Here is a 17,648-nt window from a genome sequence, read left to right as displayed (position 1 = left end):
AATACTTTTAAACTCTTTAATCTTCATCTCCAGTAGAAGGTGAGGGGATCTTCTCATGAATGCACGGCTCTTTGGAGATCTACCTACAGACTTTCACTGAAGCTGACATCAGAACCTGTTAAGGTGGAACTCTGCTTCTCGAGGAAGAAGCAGTAGCTGAAAGACGAGGGGGGAAGAGAAGAAATGAGATTTTCTTTTATTAGTCCATAAGTCTCCTGAAGATGACAAAATGATGGCGACATGGCAGGAGAGACGTCTCAAGAGGGCTGTTCTCCAAACAGATTTTTTCTCTCCTTGAGGAAATTAAGAGAGGACTCACAAAAAACGACATTTTCACGTAATCTATTGCTACGTTGCCACATTATGTGGGTGCACCAACACACACACACAGGAGACTTTGTCCAACATATCTACCTCTTTTGCTCTGAGTTTTTTAAATATTTTTTCAGAACCAAATATTGTTTATATTGCATATTGTTATTATTATTAATTATTTACCATGTCTGCTTTCAACATGGTGGCTTCTGGAGGCATCTGTTGAACGGCTGAACATTTTTCCAATGACTCCAGCTAATGGTTTAATAGTTTGGTAGAATTCATACATCCGCGTGGATTAAACAGCTAATTAACGACCAACCAGAGAACAGTGTGGAGGTGGCGTAATTCTGCTGCCAAGCGGAACTAAATGGTTTAACATGCTTAAGGGGAAAAAAAGAAATCACATTCACACTATTCATTATCCAGTCACATTACTTTCCTCATCCATCCATTACGGCGCCGCAGATTATTATTTCTTTTTCAAAGTGACGCTCCTCCGCGTTCGTTCCAGGTCGTGTGCAGAGCCCATTGTAAAAACCGCCGTCGGTTATATTTATATCCGATACTCATCCGAGGCAATGTTGAGAGGGGGGTGCGGGATAGAAGTTTACACAGAGCACATGAAATATGCATTTCACAAGACCTGGATAATGTGTTTTTTATGCTTTTTGAGAAACCAGATTTGTAACACACATATTGACAGATGAAAACCCTAAAAGAAAAAAACCCACACACACATCCTGCACGGTTTATGGTTCCGTCGAAGTGATGGTGGAAATGCACCGCTGTTTTCGCCATCCTAGGAGAGTGCATTAGCCACGGCGCTGGAGGAGGCAGCACTCAGAACCAGGAGGAAATGAACCGACCCAGGAGTGCTTTTACCAACGCTGGCCGTCTTTCATCGGGGAGCTGCCCCACTCAGAATCCCTCTCACCACCTGGGAACGCGCTCTGTGCCGCTCAAAGCGGGTCACAGGAGGGCCGGTCAACACTAAAACACGCAGGGGCCACGGAATCTTCCAGAAGGCTTTTTTCGGAAGTCACATACGCTCTGCAAAAATGGAAGCGAGGGCGCCTGGGGTATTTCTCCCCAAGTCCATTTAATCTGCTAAGAAAAAGACGGCTCCCGTTTAATCCTGCACGGCCTCCCCTGATAGCCACGGCTGCCATGATCAGAGGGACCATGCTGCACAGTGATAATATGCAGATCTGCAGGATTCCCCTGTGGTGCACACATGGTCACATCCACGTGAGAGTCCACCAGAGAACGGCCTGGTCCTCTGGTATCAGAAGGACGTTCTGCATGTGTGTGTGTGTGTGTTCTGTCTTCTGGAAGAGGGAGCAGGTAATTATGGCCTCACACCAAACTTTTTTCAAGCTGTTTCACATTTCCGACATGGGAGTCATGTGACTAGAGTACCTGTACACGACCGTCATCCTCACATTTACTGCACTGCACTAAAGAAATTGTCCTGAAGAACCATTTAGCACCCAGTAGACATTCTCTATGCATCCTTGGGAAGGTTCCTAAGGTTCCCAGAATTATTCAATAATTTATGTGTTTTAAAATGTTAACCATTTTATAGTGTTTCTTGGTTTTCTCTAACTATTGCAAGTATATTTAGTATTTTTCATGTACTAGGTGCCATATTTTTGTGTGAAAGCTATTTCAGGTTTTTTCTCATCATCTGTCTGAGTGAATGCATTGTGTTTGTCAAACCAGGCTTTTCAAATAAATATAAAATAAGAGCATGTAACGTAGGACCCATTTTCAACATTCTCAGCTGGTTCCCGATGGGTTGAGTATATTTGACCCCCTCGTTTGGTCAGTTGAGCCGCTTGAGCTGCCCGACTCGGGTCTCTCAGCCGTCTCTCCACATTAAAATGCCTCTAAATGACTGGATTCACCTAAACAACCCTCTTATCGCTAACCCGCAGCCAAGTGCTCGTTCAACAAATTGACACAGCGAGGACGGCGGTCCTTCACAACAATTGACAATCTGGCCGAACCCCACTGACCTTGTGCGGGGGAACGTAGTGTAGTGTAGCCTGCACCGGGTCGATCTAACTTTTTCACCATTGAACCAGCAAATCTGCTGATACGAGGTATGTAAAATATTATTTGACCACTGCGGATTAGCCCTGAATATGAAAAAAAAAATCAGCTTTCCAGTATTTAATCTGACACCTTTGCCTGTTTTAAAATGACGATTCCGACTTCATTACCATGGCAGATTATATCCGGATATATGTGCACCAGAGTATGAAATAAGAGGGAAAATTGAGTGCAGGACCTAATCATCCGATTTAAATATGTTCCTGCCCTCAGTGGATATTGTTCATTGGTTCCAGCAGCAGCGGGAATCTTCATTATGACTATTGGACGCAATGATGTGTGTTTGCTGCACTTTAACTGAAGACTCCTTCTCCTTCGTGTTTGTTCCGCTCCAGCCGGGCGGCCATGTGTGTGATGTGCCTGATGTTAACTAGTCGTAGACGTTCAGTGAGCAGGAAGAAATCACGGACGGAGCTTTCATCAGGTCTAACAAGTCCACCTGACCTGTGGTTTACACGCTGCATGGACCGCAGGGTGTGGAGCGCCCCAGAAAAACTGGAACCTCCACACAAAGCAGAAGTAGAGCGTGTACCTGCTGCACATTTTAAACAGTTGAGTATAGATACACGTTTGATCCTATTCAGCAACTTTACTGCCGATTAGCCAGCAATAAACGTGTTTGCATTTTTCTGGCAAATCCCTGACTTACAAAGCGGTGATTTAATAGATAATAAAGGGGTTAATAATTACGAATAATTACAGATGAACATAATCAAGAAACCAGGAGCACGAGACAGAGAACACAGAACCGGGAAACGTTCATGATGTGACGGTACTCAAGCAACACGTGCAACATGAACAATTCAGTTGATCCACCGATGAGACCACCAGAGAGGTGCGGGTGTGGTCATGGACATCCTTTTTTACACTCGTGACTCTTGTTAAGCCGGTGTTAACAGTGACACTACTGTGGAAGGGTGACCCTCTCTGAATTACTCTTGAATTCCCAAGGTTCCTTCCCGTTTTCACGTTGTCTACGTTTGAGGGGTGTCGTCTGTACTGGCTGTTAAACCCATTTTAGAGACATTCTGCTTGTGATTCTGGGCTCTCCAAAAATAAATGGTTGTTGCTGTAATCTGGCTGAGAATGACGTCACTCTTTTCACGCTGAATGCGAAGCCCCCCCCATTACAGTCTCTTTGCCACACTTGTCTCTGAAACGTTTTAAATATTCTAAAGTCTAAAGAATGAATTGCGATTCATTGCAAACGCTGTGTTTTTTTGTTGCCAGTCCTAGTGTAAATTAAATTGCACTCACATATTCTCCAGCCTTCTTAACCTCAGTACCTCTCAATGAAAGGATTTCAGTATTCTTGAACTTGACTGTTTGCTTAAGTTTAAGTTTAAGTACAGTAATTGTTTTAAATAAGCATAATGCACTGTAAGTATAGTAAAAGTAAATCTAGCTGAAATCTCATTTTAAGTTGCATGTGGTGCAGAGTCATTTCAGCATATTTGTGATTCCATATTGTCCCGTCTAAATACTAAATAAATAAATAAATAAGATACACAGCCACACACTGACTGGCCAGAAGGGTAAGTTGACCCCAATGTACCACCCAAGATCAATATTTAATGTACATTTTCACCCTGTCTCTTGAACTACAGAAAATTGGTTGCCTCATGCCCACGGAGCTCAGCAGATATTGGAGTTAAAAATATGGCTGCGGGACAAGCAAAGCCACAACTCATCTCCCTACGCTTCTCCAGGAGAGACAGATTATGCCGCGGCCCTGACATCAACATGAATCCTCCCGGCCAAATAAAGCCATCCACAAAACACTACTTACCCTGAATAAAACACACAAGCGCACATACATTCATAACTCAAACAGACACTGTGTTTGGTTTTGTTATATATTATTATCCTACAACAATAATGGAAATTCGTTTGAAAATGTCATTGAACCGTTCATGGATATTTTAAGGTGCTTTTCTTCAGTTTAAAGTATTAGAAAGTTTTTTTTCTGATCCTGTACCAAAGGTTCCTAGAAGGTGTTCTAACTAATCTAAACCATCATTTGTCTCTGTAAAGACCTTGACCTCTGATGCCCTCTGATCCTGCATCTAAAGGCGGATATTATACTGCACGTCGAAACAGCAGAGAAGGTAGAAGGCAAGTCCGCCACTTATCACGATCAATCAGCCCAAGACGTACTGCTGAGTCACGGCGCTGCCGACTCGGCCATAATTCTGAAGATGATTATATAATGAGTTACGAGTGCATGAGGTCAAAGTTTCTTCTTTTAGCCCAACCGCACGTCGTCCACAGGTCCCACGGACATCAGTAGCCGTCTTTTCATTTTACACACACGTCCAGCTCCATAAATGAGGACAAGTCAATCAAGGATTAAAGTTCAGATGTTATCAACATGACTTACAACATTGGAAGATTAAATAAAACTGAAATTGTATTCTGAACTTCACTATAGACCATTAGACAAAAATCCGTACAAAACAATACCAAAATACAGAAAACTCATCACATGATTTTTCCAGAAACAGTGAGGCTGGTTGAAGCCTCAAAAAAAGTAAAAACGTCGCGGTTCTTCACACAGGTTCTTCACACAGTGTATTCAATGTAATTAACGTAAAAAGGATTTTTTTTTTACGGTAAAATTCGCCCCAATTTAAGGAGGCGAGCAAGGCATGCGACTCTCAGATGAAGAATTTTTTTTTAAGCCGTAAGGGAGACTATTTAACTGTTAGGATGTTAATTCATTTAAATTCACTTTCATTTGCATTTTTTTCCCCTCACTTCGTCCTTCTGAATTATTGTTTGATCTCTGCCATTATTTCCACATTCAGGAAAGGATTCTCATTTACGGTGTAACCTTGAGGCTATTTTCATTGTGCGCCTCTCCGGGGTGTCCAGGGTCACTCGGTCTCCACGGTCGGCCATTTATAATTCATCCCTGGCGAGCACGTTGGCGCAGCTTAAACACGCCGATGCAGATGGTCAGGCCGGCTTTATGGGGACGCCGGGCCGGAATGTTGATCGGATTCCCCGGGATTGGGCGAGATTGATCACGGCCGGTGTGAATTTCAAATTTGAACCGGTGCGCGTCAACGCTGACCTTGAGCACGCTGGACGCCGGCTCCATTTACAGCCCCAAAGGGTCAGAGCCTGAGAGCGAAGCGTCCCCACGCGGTCCACGCACCGCCGGCTCATTGGTCCTTCGCGATCGCCCGCGTCCGAAAATGAAATTGGGATGTTGCTCGAGCACCGAGACGTACGCTGCTGGGGAACAGGCCTGATTACGGCGCTTTGCCGCGATGTTAAGGTCGACCCCCCCCCCGGACCAATCGGGCTCGGAAACTTCCCGATGGGGCCCAGAGCAAATTCTCCAAATCTGCGGAGAGGTCGCCGCAATTTACATGCGTTTACGGGCTCAGGTGCATTTCAAGTAGCCCGGCGCCGAGTTCCAATTTGTCCAATTATTTGTCCCCAACATTAATAGGTTTTTTGCGGGCCGTTGTCGTATCGAGCCGCCTCCCCGCTGCGGCCTCTGATTAGGAATTTTAAAGGCGGCGCGCATGATGTTTGCTCAAACTGAAAAGCAAAAATGATTCCTGGCCGTCATTACCCACAATCCTGCAGTACAATCCTCAATCCTGTAAAATGGCAACATTCCATAGGCTGGTGGCTCATTGTCGTAGTAAGACGGCTGCCTAAAGGGGCATTTTAATGCAGAGGGGACATGATTCCAGTGTCCAGAATCGAGGCTCAGTGTACTGTGATGATCTTGGAATCTTCTCCTCCTTCTGTCAACATGAATAATCATTAAAATAAATCTGAACAAGGACGGCAAGTCCCTGCATGCAGCGATGAGAGTGAAGGACAGTATTGATTAATGATTCATTTGGGGATTACATGTCCTTTGGTGAGAGATTCGTGTCATATTTCACGATCGGCACAATCCATCAGAACAAGCGGTCCTTCACAGCACAATGCGCGTCAACACAGCATTATTACTGCAGACTGCAACTGGCAGCACCAGCAGGCACAATATCTACGCACAGCATCAGAAATATCGCTAAATATTACACCGTTAAGCAACTAAATCAGTAAATCATTTGTACAAGAAAAAAGGTTTTTTTCCTAAATGTAGGTGAAATAGTAAAAAAAAAAGGAGTCCTTAGATGTGCCATATTAAAAGACTGCACCTGGGCGCCCATGTGCTGCATAAAAGTAGTCGACGATTTCTGCCTTCTGATCTGTGTGAGACGTAGATTAGTGCTCACGTATACATATATTACATGTATATTACACTACGTATATATTATTTTGCATTTCTGCTTTGAGTCTGGTGGAGACCTCGGCCTGGAACCGCCGTCCTCCAGCAGAGGGCGCTGCGCCCCAGGTACGTCCACGCACGCACGTCTTCAGGAAAGTTTACGCAGCCACGCCCAAAGGCCCCAGCCACCGCCGAGATCTGCAGTGTGCCCCATCCTGCACCGCTCACGTTCTGGCTTTTAATGAAACAGATTTATTCTCTTTCGTACAATCCTCACATTTCTGACTATTTACATGGAAGAGCAGGTAGAGGCGAGAGAGGGAATAAAAAAAGAAAAAGAATAACTCCCTGCGGCCTCGTGAACCATCCTGAGATGAATTATGCAGCCGCAGCAGCTTTTGATTTTTTTTTTTTTTTTTTTATCCCCTGCAGGAATTTAAACATCTTTGATTAAACATTTTTAATAATGCGTATGTGTTTTTCCTGAGAGGAGGGAAAGCACACAGAGAGAGGGAGAGGGAGAGAGAGAGTCTGATCGGGTGGGTTCGGCGTGTAATGGACAGGCTACTGATTATGGCCTCGGGGTGTTGTTACACATCCGTTCGGAGGAGAGGATTCAGGCAGAGAACCTCGACTTTGATCCCCTTTCACACCCTGCAGGTCAAGGCCGGCGCCATGGCGACCTACACCACGCCCCGCCCTCCGCTTCCTGGTGGCCGCAGGCCCCGAAACAAGACCTGAGGCTGCAGGGGCCTTCAGGACTTCTGTCATGCAGGAGACATGGCTTCAAGATGAAGAACGGAACCTGGACGCTCCCATCGGGCCCCGAATCCTGACACTGGAACCCCAGATAATCCAGAACCCTGGCAGGACATCCAGCATTCTGTGCACTAATCGTGTTTGAGGGACCAGGATCTGGCTGGATATTGGATGCCTCGGTGTTGATGAAAAGTTGGATTCTCCTGTAGGTTTGACAGCTGCCACATGTGCACAATATGCACAAAAAAGAGATCATTCTTGTGCATTTATTTTTTTTCCCATCAGGTAACATTTCGTGGGCCAGTGAACGAATATTATTGGAAATGAGGGACATTTCGCCGTGATCGATAAGTATTGATCGCCCACCCAGCGGGAATTCGCCTGTTTTTCCAACATGAGTAATAAAGACGGAGGAAACCGGGAAAAAAGAGGAAAGTTGTGACGGACCCTGCGCGGCTCGGTGGGCGGATCCGTTTCGCGCTGCAGTTTTAAACTTGGACGCTAAGCCGATTCCGCGCTGGGCATCGCGGGGAAGAGCCACTCCCTCCTTCCCTCCTTCCTTCCTTCCTTCCTTTCTTCCTTCCTGCCCGCGGAGTCATGCGTCGCTCCGGGCGCTGGGCGATCGGCGCGGACCTCTGAGATCGCAGGCGTCCCTCCCTCCCTCCATCCCTCCATCCCTCCATCCTCGGCGTCTCTCGTCGCCAGCGTGCAGGATGCGCCGGATCCAGCCCGAGTGAGCGGGATACCGAGCCCGGCGCGGCGGCCCCTGTCCATGGTGCTGAACCGCGACGCTCCGAGTCCGTCCACGCAGGTGAGGCGCGTCGACGCGGGTCCGTGGGCAGCATGCACAGGCGGGCAATTCAGAGATAACGGGGGGAAAGTAGGCTGAAGTTCGGGGGAGAAGAGCTCCACGGCAGCCCGCTCCCCCCTCGAACCGGTGGGCACATTTATTCATTGGCTTCCGCACATCACCAAAAGCAAGAAAAGAACCCACCGACGGCCGAGATTCATCAAGTCTGGGCTCAGGATCAACAGATGGCTCAGCCTTTTATGAAATTAATATAGCAGAGATGACGAATGGTTCTCGGGGCCACAAGTTCCATGTAAAATGATCCTTCAGCTTCACCATAATTCTTGGTGTTATTAAAAGTTTGTGTCTCAGTGGCCCCAAGTCAAGAGGAGGCAGGCAGGCGAACCGCCGTGGATTTAAATTTACTGACACCGTGTCACCTCTGCATTATTCACCTCCTGACTGCCCAATGGCATGCCCGGGTTGTCCCCGAACTCGCCGAGGCTCGTCCGGGTTGTCCTGGATAAGCACGAGCCGCACCTGCAGAGCGGAGCCCGGCGCTGGGACCGAGGAGACGGGAAGAGTCCTCTGGATCGCCCTTCACAGGAGGGGGGAGAAAACCATTTCTCTCAAGGGCAGCTTCAAACAGTCCTTTTACGGGCGTGGCCTGTTACCAAGTGGCCTACATGCCACCCCTGCGTCTCTGGAGTGAAGGAGCAGGCTGTCTGAAGGGTGCTCGGCGTGCAGGATGGAGGGCGCTCGACTCGTCGTTTAGAAAAGCACACCGCACTCCGGGACAGAACGTGCGTTGGGCGCAGTGCAGCTGTCAGCCCCGGATCTCTTTGCAGACGCTATGACGGGGACGTTTGAATGCTGGAAAGTCTGTGACGGCCCGAGCGCATGTCACTCTCGGGGAGGGGTGGCAGCGGATCCCTGTCACTCGTTCATGAAAGTGGAACCGCAGCTGCAGTTTTTAACCTTCATGCTTCTACAGATAGTCAAGTTTTTATGTCCTAAATGTTAGCCGCTGCTTGTTGGTCTAGTTGGACAATCTGACAAAGTGTTTTACGGAACGTAACCTAGGTAACGGGCACCTTGGTCCTTGGCGTGTCACACTACACACGATATATCCAAACTGGGCTGGGCTCACGTTAAACTTCCTGTCTGATCCTCATATTGTGACTACTGTGCCGATGTGAAGCTGTGGTAATAATATTAATAATAATCATCATCGTCCTACACGCACGTATCATGCTACAGGTGTCCCTCGTCTCTCTCTGGGCGTCTCTGCTGATGTATTTGTAGGACGCTGAAATATCGGGGTTTTTTTCTGGTAAATTCTCTGTATGGTTGGACGCGAGTCGGACTATAGTCGTGGTTTCTAATGACGACAGCATATTCGGAATGTTATTGGAGAAAAAACGGCCGCCCCTGGGACGGCGTCGCTTGGTGCCGTGTCATCGCACGCAGCCAAGCTTTGTCGCGTGCAGATTGTGCTCGAAGACGCCGTCCCCGAGCACAGGAGTCCCAGCGCTGTAGCTGGCCTGGCACCAGCAGTGGCAGGACACGGCGCTCCAGATGGCTTTGGAGTGTGTGACGAGTCCCCAGAACTGCGGAGGAGGGCTGTCCAAGCCCGGCTGGGAGTATAGGATGTAAGCCTGTGTGTGTGTGTGTGTATGTGTGTGTGTGTGTGTGTGAGGGCGTGCTCGCTTGCCTGTCTGCTGTGCCACCTGCCCGTGAATCCTGTCAGGACATTTGCTGCGGCGCCGCCAAGTCGCGTGGGTACATTTCCGGCCGATGATTCGGTGAATTTTGGAATGAATTTACCCATTCACACATCACGCAAGCATATCATATCCCCGTCCCATATCAAAGCCCCTCCCACACCGCATCTCATTAAAAATCATCCTCAGTTACACTTCCAAACCCATAGCAAAAGCCTTTTTTTTCCCCTGCTGTGGTTGTCGTGGCAATAGGCATTCATGCACAGACAGTAAAAGTGCGATATTATCACCTTCAACATCAATCTGGGGCAGATGCACCATGATTCAGCTCGACCTCGGCCGTCTTATTGCTTAAATGAAACATAAAAGCCTTTGGAGGAGCCTTTAGATTTTTTGCTGCTCTGCAGCACTGTGAGTAAATGGCCATAAAATGAAATATTGATAAAGACACGCGACGTTATCCATGCGTCTGTATTTATGTGCCTCTTCCAAAGCCAAATTGCAAAATGTTTTGACGTTGAGATATTGAGCGCAGTTCTTCTGTTTTGTAGCATTTTACAGTCTGGCGGTTTATAATATCTGCGATTATAAAAAACAGCAATAAAGCCAGTGTTGTTCCTCTTGCATGAAGTGAATGAGCTGTGGAGGAGGCATCACATGGTCCGCGGGGACCGCCGTCGTACCTGAGACTGAGGTAGAGCGCGGCTTCAAACCCCATCTCGACAGGAAGTGGCTCTTTCATACCACCACATCTGCTCTTAGGGGGAGAGACTATGATCTGCACTCTGATAACAATGAATTATTCCTCCCCGGGTCATAAATATTCAGCTCGCCTCGCAAGGCGCCAGGGGCTCGTCGGTGCGAGTGTGTGGCCGCCGCCCGGGTATCCGGACGCACCGGTTGAGCGCGTCACCTGCCAAAAACTGCGCCTCCGCCCGCCTCCTCGTGTGCTAAGTAGTCCTAGTGTCACCGGTGTCACGGGCCCATCTGTTTGCGAGTGACGCGCCTCGTTTTCCCGGGTCAGGAAGCCACGGGCCTGACACTTCTGGGGAGGAGAAAAGGTCACCGCTTAATTATTCATCGGGGATGTTGGGGATCGGTTCATATTGAGGGAGGTTGATTCCCTGAATTATGCATCGAGCCGCTCCGCTTACAGCCCCTAAAAAGATCCCTTTCCCCTTCAGACATCGTAACCGCCGCCATAACTGCGCATTTCTACGCGCGTTCATTTCAGACGTTCCATTATCCTGCGAGAACAAAGCAGGGCTGCGGCGTCTTGGCTTCTAAAGGCGGTCTAAAGCTGCTTTTGCAAGATTTAAGAGTGCCATTGTGGAAGCAGGAGGGGGACGTTAATAATATTAAAGTGAAGAAAGTGGTAATATGAGGAGTTACCAGGGGCGGATTTAGCAGAAGAAGAAAGAAGAATCCACGAGGGACTTTATCCATTTTCTGCACTCAGCGGTGGAACCCACCATCTTCTGAGAAACGAGTTGGGAAAATCACCCCCCCCCCCCCCGGAGCAGAGCTCCATTAAAACAGCGAATATTAAATAGCGGCTTGTGACGGGAATGCGGTGACATTTGCACACCTCAGTTGCGCTGCGTGGAAAGCGGCGCGGCACATTCCCGGGGCTCGGGGCCGGCTGGGCTTTTTTGCCTTGTCAGGCCTTCGTTGCCAGATAATGCCCTTATAGTCCCAGCTTGTTGTCTCCGAGCGCGGCGCGGTGACAGCTCTCATTTGTCTTGTCCCCGAAATAAAGGTGAGCAGAAGCAGATTTGATCTGCGAGCATGGAGGAGAGTGTGTCGTCCCCCGGGGGTCCGACTGCGGGCAGCCAAGGTCACCGCCGGGGGTCTCGGCTCGGCTCGGCGAGCCCTGACGGGCCCACTGCCCGGATACAGGCGGGAACTTGTGACCGGGTGACGGGGGCGTTGGTCGGTTGTTGTTGTGCCGCCGCACCGACTTCATTTGGCTTCATTAGTCTCCGTTACGCCCGTCAGTAAATGAATTACGGCTGCTGCGGCTGTAACTGCCACCGGATCAGCAGCAGACAAGCAAGTGTCATTATGCTGTCAAGTAGGTTTAGGTTGACACATGTTCGCTGTACTTTCGCGGTGCTGAACAACTTGTCTCGCATGGGTCGTGTTTACTGAAGACACACCCAGTATGTCGTCTGGATGAACTTTAATGAGGCTTTTAAAAAGGGAGGAGCCTGTAAGCATCATTGGCACTCCACTATGAACCAGAAGACCAGTCAGCAGAAGTCATAAATGTAATGCTTGCATTAGACATCATGGGACATTTCCGTAACATGAACATGGTACGTACGGAGCGACTTTAATTCCCATGTCCAGAAGACCCACTTACTACCATCGTGTCCCTGAGCAGGACACTTAACCCTGAGTGTCTCCAGGGGGGGACTGTCCCTGTAACTACTGATTGTAAGTCGCTCTGGATAAGGGCGTCTGGTAAAGGCTGTAAATATAAATGTAAATGTAATGTCACTGAGTCGGGCGTGAATGGGTTCTAGTCCCCCACAGTTGGCGCCCGTTCTGTGCGGGTTGATCGGAACCCCTCGTATGTCGGAACGTGTGCCGCAGTCGGGGTCGTGCGTTACTTGGGATTCTGTCTGTTTTTGTGCCGGCGTTTCTTTTGTTCGTTAAAACCTCACGTTTTCATTCATATCTTCAATCTTTCACCCATGTGGCACAACACCATCTACACTCTTCCAGTCTTGCCAAGGCCACAGTACTATTTAATTGTATTGGGGTGGGCCTAGTGTAGCCCAGTGGGTAACACACTCGCCTATGAACCAGAAGACCCAGGTTCAAATCCCACTTACTACCTTTGTGTAAATGCTGTAAATGTAAATGTAGACACATTATACAGTTTTTTTTTTTTACTTGGCTAAGAACAATGCTCACTCCACACGGCTGCAGGCGCTGAAATAAGATGAACGATTGCGGCGCTCACCTGAGCTCAAAAAGCACCGGGGCTGAGAGAGTTAAATCAGGCAACGTGTTAAGGAGCAGCTGCGTTGGTGGACACACACACACACACACCTGCAGCGAAAATCACCCAGGATAAAATAAAAATTAATCACACAAATCAATCCGAGGGGATTACACACAGGCAAGAGGTGCACAATTAATCTCATATTAATAGAAACTGTATGTCATTCATGAAAGGTGGCAATTATTGTAATTGTTTTTTGTTGTTGTTTTTGTGTATTACACTCTGGCATCCAACGGTTTATGGAAATTGAAAACTGAACGCCGCACTAGCTGGGTGCTTGTAGCTTCATCACAGCATGCGCAATACTAAATGCATAAATAAAAATCTGACATAAAGTATTATATATCCAATTGAAAAAATAAATCAACGATTTCATTTGCAACAGTTGAAGGTCTAAGACCCAAAGTTACGTTTTTTAACATCCATATGGCCTCTTCTGAAGGAGGTTCCTGAGAAGATGTGAGCTCTTTATGGACCTCATCATTTCGCTCCATCCTCACAGCTGAGAATTTGAACTCAGTTCATTAAGCACCTTTTAGTGCCGAGGTTTAAATATCTGCCCATCTTAAATAGTAGGGTGTGAATTGTCTCGAATTTGGTGGCAGCACTGTGCAAAAGGCAGTGGTGACCTTTAGTAAAGTGAGGTGTCGTGACATCTCATTTCTGTCACAATCAAGGACAGCAGCTTGAATGGCGAAATAATCACCATAAACAGGCAGCAGTGGCATCTGCAAGTGAGCCGCCCATTAAACCCCGAACAATTCCACACCATCATCTTCTCTCTCCTCCCCGAGACACGGATGCGTCACCATTAAGCAGGAACTGAGAGCCGTGTGGGAATCTGTGGGCATGTGTCTCTCCGCTGACATTCTTCTTCAAGGTTTCAGTCTCGATGCGAGGGAGACGCAGACGTGCGCAGATCACCTCCAGCTGCCGAGAAATTCCTCAGTCTGCAGCATTCCTCCCACAAAGCTTTTTTTTTGTTCTAGTTCCAGCATCGTTAAAAAGCTCACGGTTTGTTCTCTGGCACCACATGTCGAATGTAAAAGGAACCCATTTCCAGACATTGACCATCTTGAGATTTATTGCCACCGTAAAACGAGGCACGCTGTCAGGATCCGCTCTGGAAGGGGCTATTCCGGATCCGGGGTTTCGTGTTGGTCCTGTGTTAATATGGTTTCCTGGTTTCTTTTCACCTGTGTCTGTCTGGGCAAAGCTGCAGCGGTAGCCTAGCGGTTAAGGAAGCGGCCTTAGGTGCCACTGAGCAAAGCACCGTCCCCACACACTGCTCCCCGGGCGCCTGTCATGGCCACCCACTGCTCACTCAGGGTGATGGGTTAAATGCAGAGTGTGTGCACCGTGTGCTGTGCTGCTTCACTTTATTTATTTTTTTTATCATCCTCCCTCGCCATGTCCGGCCAGCATGACAGATGCTTTAATTTAACAAGCATTAAAGGACAACATCATGCAAAGACCAGAGGAGCAGAATTCTCGGTAAATGAAGGAAGCACCAACTCTGCCTTCACAGCTTCAGCTTTTTAACGGCTTAAAAAATGCTAAACTCAGAAAGCACAAATAAACAATAAACTAAATAAAAAAAAGCAAAACTGGCATCTTTTTAATTCAATATAAGTCATAAATAAATGTTTAATGTACATTTTCTGTGTGTGCTATACATCAAAATCACTACAACATTTATTTATTTTATTCCAGAAGAGTTAAACAGCTCCGGAGAGTCCGCAGCCGGCATTTCCTCACAAGAACTACATTCATATTTAATGAAAGATTGTCATTACGATTAAGCGTTAAGTGCTGGCGCTCAACAGAAGAGCTGCAGCCCCACACAGACACGGGGATTTTCATTACGTTACGTTTTCCTACGTTATTATATGCTCATTTCACTACTGCGTCATCAGTGCCAACCTGATTGAAACCACCCATGTGATTTGTATTTCATAGTGGTCCTGTATGGCCAGGTTTTTGTGATGTAATGGGACATATTTGAACCTATAACCTCTGCATGATAGATGAAGAACAAATGCAAAAAAAGTTTCTGGGTGCATAGGTGCGCTCACTCGTAAAACAATACTAGACATTCCAGCATTTCAGCATTTGGTCTGAACGCCCCACAAATTTAGGGTTCTGAGTGTCTTGCTCAGGGACATGATGGTAGTAAGTGGGGTTTGAACTGGGAATTTATGGTGTTCTGGTTCATAGTTGAGTGTCTTACGCACCAGGCTACTCTCACAGCCTACAACGACAGTGACACAGGTTGTGCACCACATGTGACAACACTCTCCTGGATTTTAGGGTAGGGTTACCTAGAAATAAAAAAAAAATACTTGGTCTGTGAGAGGGAGTCAGGAGGTGAGTGGGAACGGGGGTGGAGCAGCATGGAAGGAGGTGAGGGGATGTGTCTGGGGTGGACCGGGGCAGAGGAGAACAGGAAGACGGCTTGTTTGAGGACGGGCTGGACGTCTTGGGTGGCAGGAAGGTGGGGTAACATGTCCGTCAGGCGTAGATAAAGAAGGCTAGTGTCTCTGATAAATAAATTCAACAAAGAGCCTCGGGGTCACCTGACTTTTATAATCGGCGCTGCCCGCTCTCACTTGCCGGCTGATCTAGCTCCCTCTGGTGGGCTGGAGGTCTTATGTAGGCTGTGACATGCGGGGTAAAAATGAGTTATGGCCTGATGAGACCAAGGTTGATGGAAAAAACTTGATCCCCACAGTGAAGCATGGTGGTGCGGTTTCGTGCTTTGGGGTTGCTTCTCTTGACTGAGTTTACACATTGCAGACTGCAGCTGGTAATGGTTGAATAGATTAGTTTGTGTTGACAGCTGCAGGGTGACACTAACATGCAGCCAATGTGACACAGTGCCACCTGACATGTCCAACTCACTTAAGTCCATCGACCCGGCCTTGACTCACCGTGCCGTGTCAAACATTCCAATACGCCTGCACTAAAGGTCAAATTGAATGTCAGGCGGAATTTTTGAAAATGCATTTTGCCATTGTCTGTTGGGCACAATGGCGTGCAATGGAGTTCAATGCATGCTGCGTCTAATCTTTTCAGTCATCTTGCCTGAACAAAGGAAAAAAAGCATTTATTGGGATTTTGGCAGAATTTCCGGACAAATAATAAAATATTTCAATATAACTGATCTGCTTGAAATGTTATCCAAATTATTTAAGGCAATGCTTATTAAATTATATTCAGCAATATATATATATATATATATATGATAACAAGATTTACTGTTGCGACAACAAGAAGTCCGTCCAAACCCCCCACTCTCTGTTCCAAGAGACGCACAGCCAGAGACGGCCGTCCTATAGAGGAAGAGGAGACGGGACCCCCTGCAGAATTCACCTTCAAACATCTCACCTCACTGATATTATTATTTTCACTGCCAAGCGTGCAGCGATCATTAAATCACAGACGCTTCACAAATTCCACTGTTTCATTTTTCAAAACAATTAAACGGAATGTTCCGCCAGGGAGTAAGAAACGGCAATAACCCGCGGTTCCGAGCATCTGCAGGCAGAACAAAACACGCTGTAATTGTTTAAACTGCGCCGGCGGACCCCGATGTCCCCGGCCTGAATTTATTATCTGTAGCAGCTGAGATCAGCACATCATCAAAGGCTCGTGACCTTTCAGCCCGAGTAGATCCGGACCGTGAATGCTGGCAGTGGTGGAAAACGATCCGGAACGCGTTCTTCCCTGAAATGGAGAAAAAAAAAAAAAAAGAGTTCCCAGAATGTTAAACTCGTCCGAAATCCTCACGAGAGGAGCAGATGATCCCAATTACACCTCATATCGCTGCCAATGTCACTTCACACGGGCAGATGCGCAACAGTCGGTACGACGTGAGTTCCTGTACACATCCAGGAGATCCGGCGACCTACGTAAACGATGGTACGGAAGTCAGTTTTCAGTTTCGTCCTGGAGGTTCGAGGCCTTCAGCTGCTTGGATGGCGGCGAGCTTTTGGAATGGGGTCTTTTCTTCGAGCACCTCCATTAGTGGCAGGTCTGTGCGCTATTATGAGCGGAATAAGACGGCCTTTCTGCAATGAAGTGAGATAAAAACATAACCAGGAAAAGAAACATTCTAAAACGGCATACTGTACCCAAATCACCCGAGGAAGGCCTTAAACGTAATTTCCCTTTTCCTGTTTCCTATGCAGTGTCCTGGAAATGCACTCCAAGTAGCCTCAGTAGACCCAATGACCAATAAGTTGTATTTTTTAAATCCTGCGTAGAGAAACGTCCTGTTAACGTCTCCTGGATCTGGTCAGTTGAAATGTACGGGAAAACGAGACACTTTTAAATTGGAGCTCAAACATGAGCCCGTGGTCAGATAAAAAGAAAAAGGGTGCAGAAACGATGATGGGCCACAGGGAACATTAAGGAGAAAGATTTTTTTTTTTTTTTAAAGGTGAATGCGTGGAAGCGAATTCAGACTCCGTCTGCATTTTAACACCCGTCCGTTCCCGCGGCTTATCTAGAGACGCATTAAGCCCACTTACATCCCCACAGGAAATCAATTAAATGCAAATAGGAAATGGAATTCTCAATATCTGCTGTTAAAATAGTGTTTCTAAGACCACAGGATGCCAATCAAACAGTCGTCTAACCCGTCAAGAGAATATGACTCACTGGAAAAACTTTACATTTTACAAGTTATTG

The 17,648-nt window shown here is 47.2% G+C and overlaps 1 protein-coding gene across 1 annotated transcript in view; it reads left to right on the top strand.

The window, feature by feature from the left end:
• The first annotated feature begins 7,865 nt into the window (after positions 1–7,865).
• Positions 7,866–17,648, top strand: part of chst8 (carbohydrate (N-acetylgalactosamine 4-0) sulfotransferase 8) — a 96,810-nt gene continuing 87,027 nt past the window's right edge. The window contains exon 1 of the mRNA XM_028955896.1: positions 7,866–8,240. Coding sequence (XP_028811729.1) covers positions 8,202–8,240 — 39 coding nt within the window. The 5' untranslated portion in view covers positions 7,866–8,201. The remainder of the gene's footprint in view (positions 8,241–17,648) is intronic.

Source organism: Denticeps clupeoides, chromosome 16 (assembly GCF_900700375.1).
Source record: "Denticeps clupeoides chromosome 16, fDenClu1.1, whole genome shotgun sequence".
In the NCBI taxonomy this organism is placed as follows: Eukaryota; Metazoa; Chordata; class Actinopteri; order Clupeiformes; family Denticipitidae; genus Denticeps; species Denticeps clupeoides.
The sequence above is the reverse complement of the archived record's forward strand: the minus strand, read 5'-3'. Positions and strand labels throughout refer to the sequence as shown.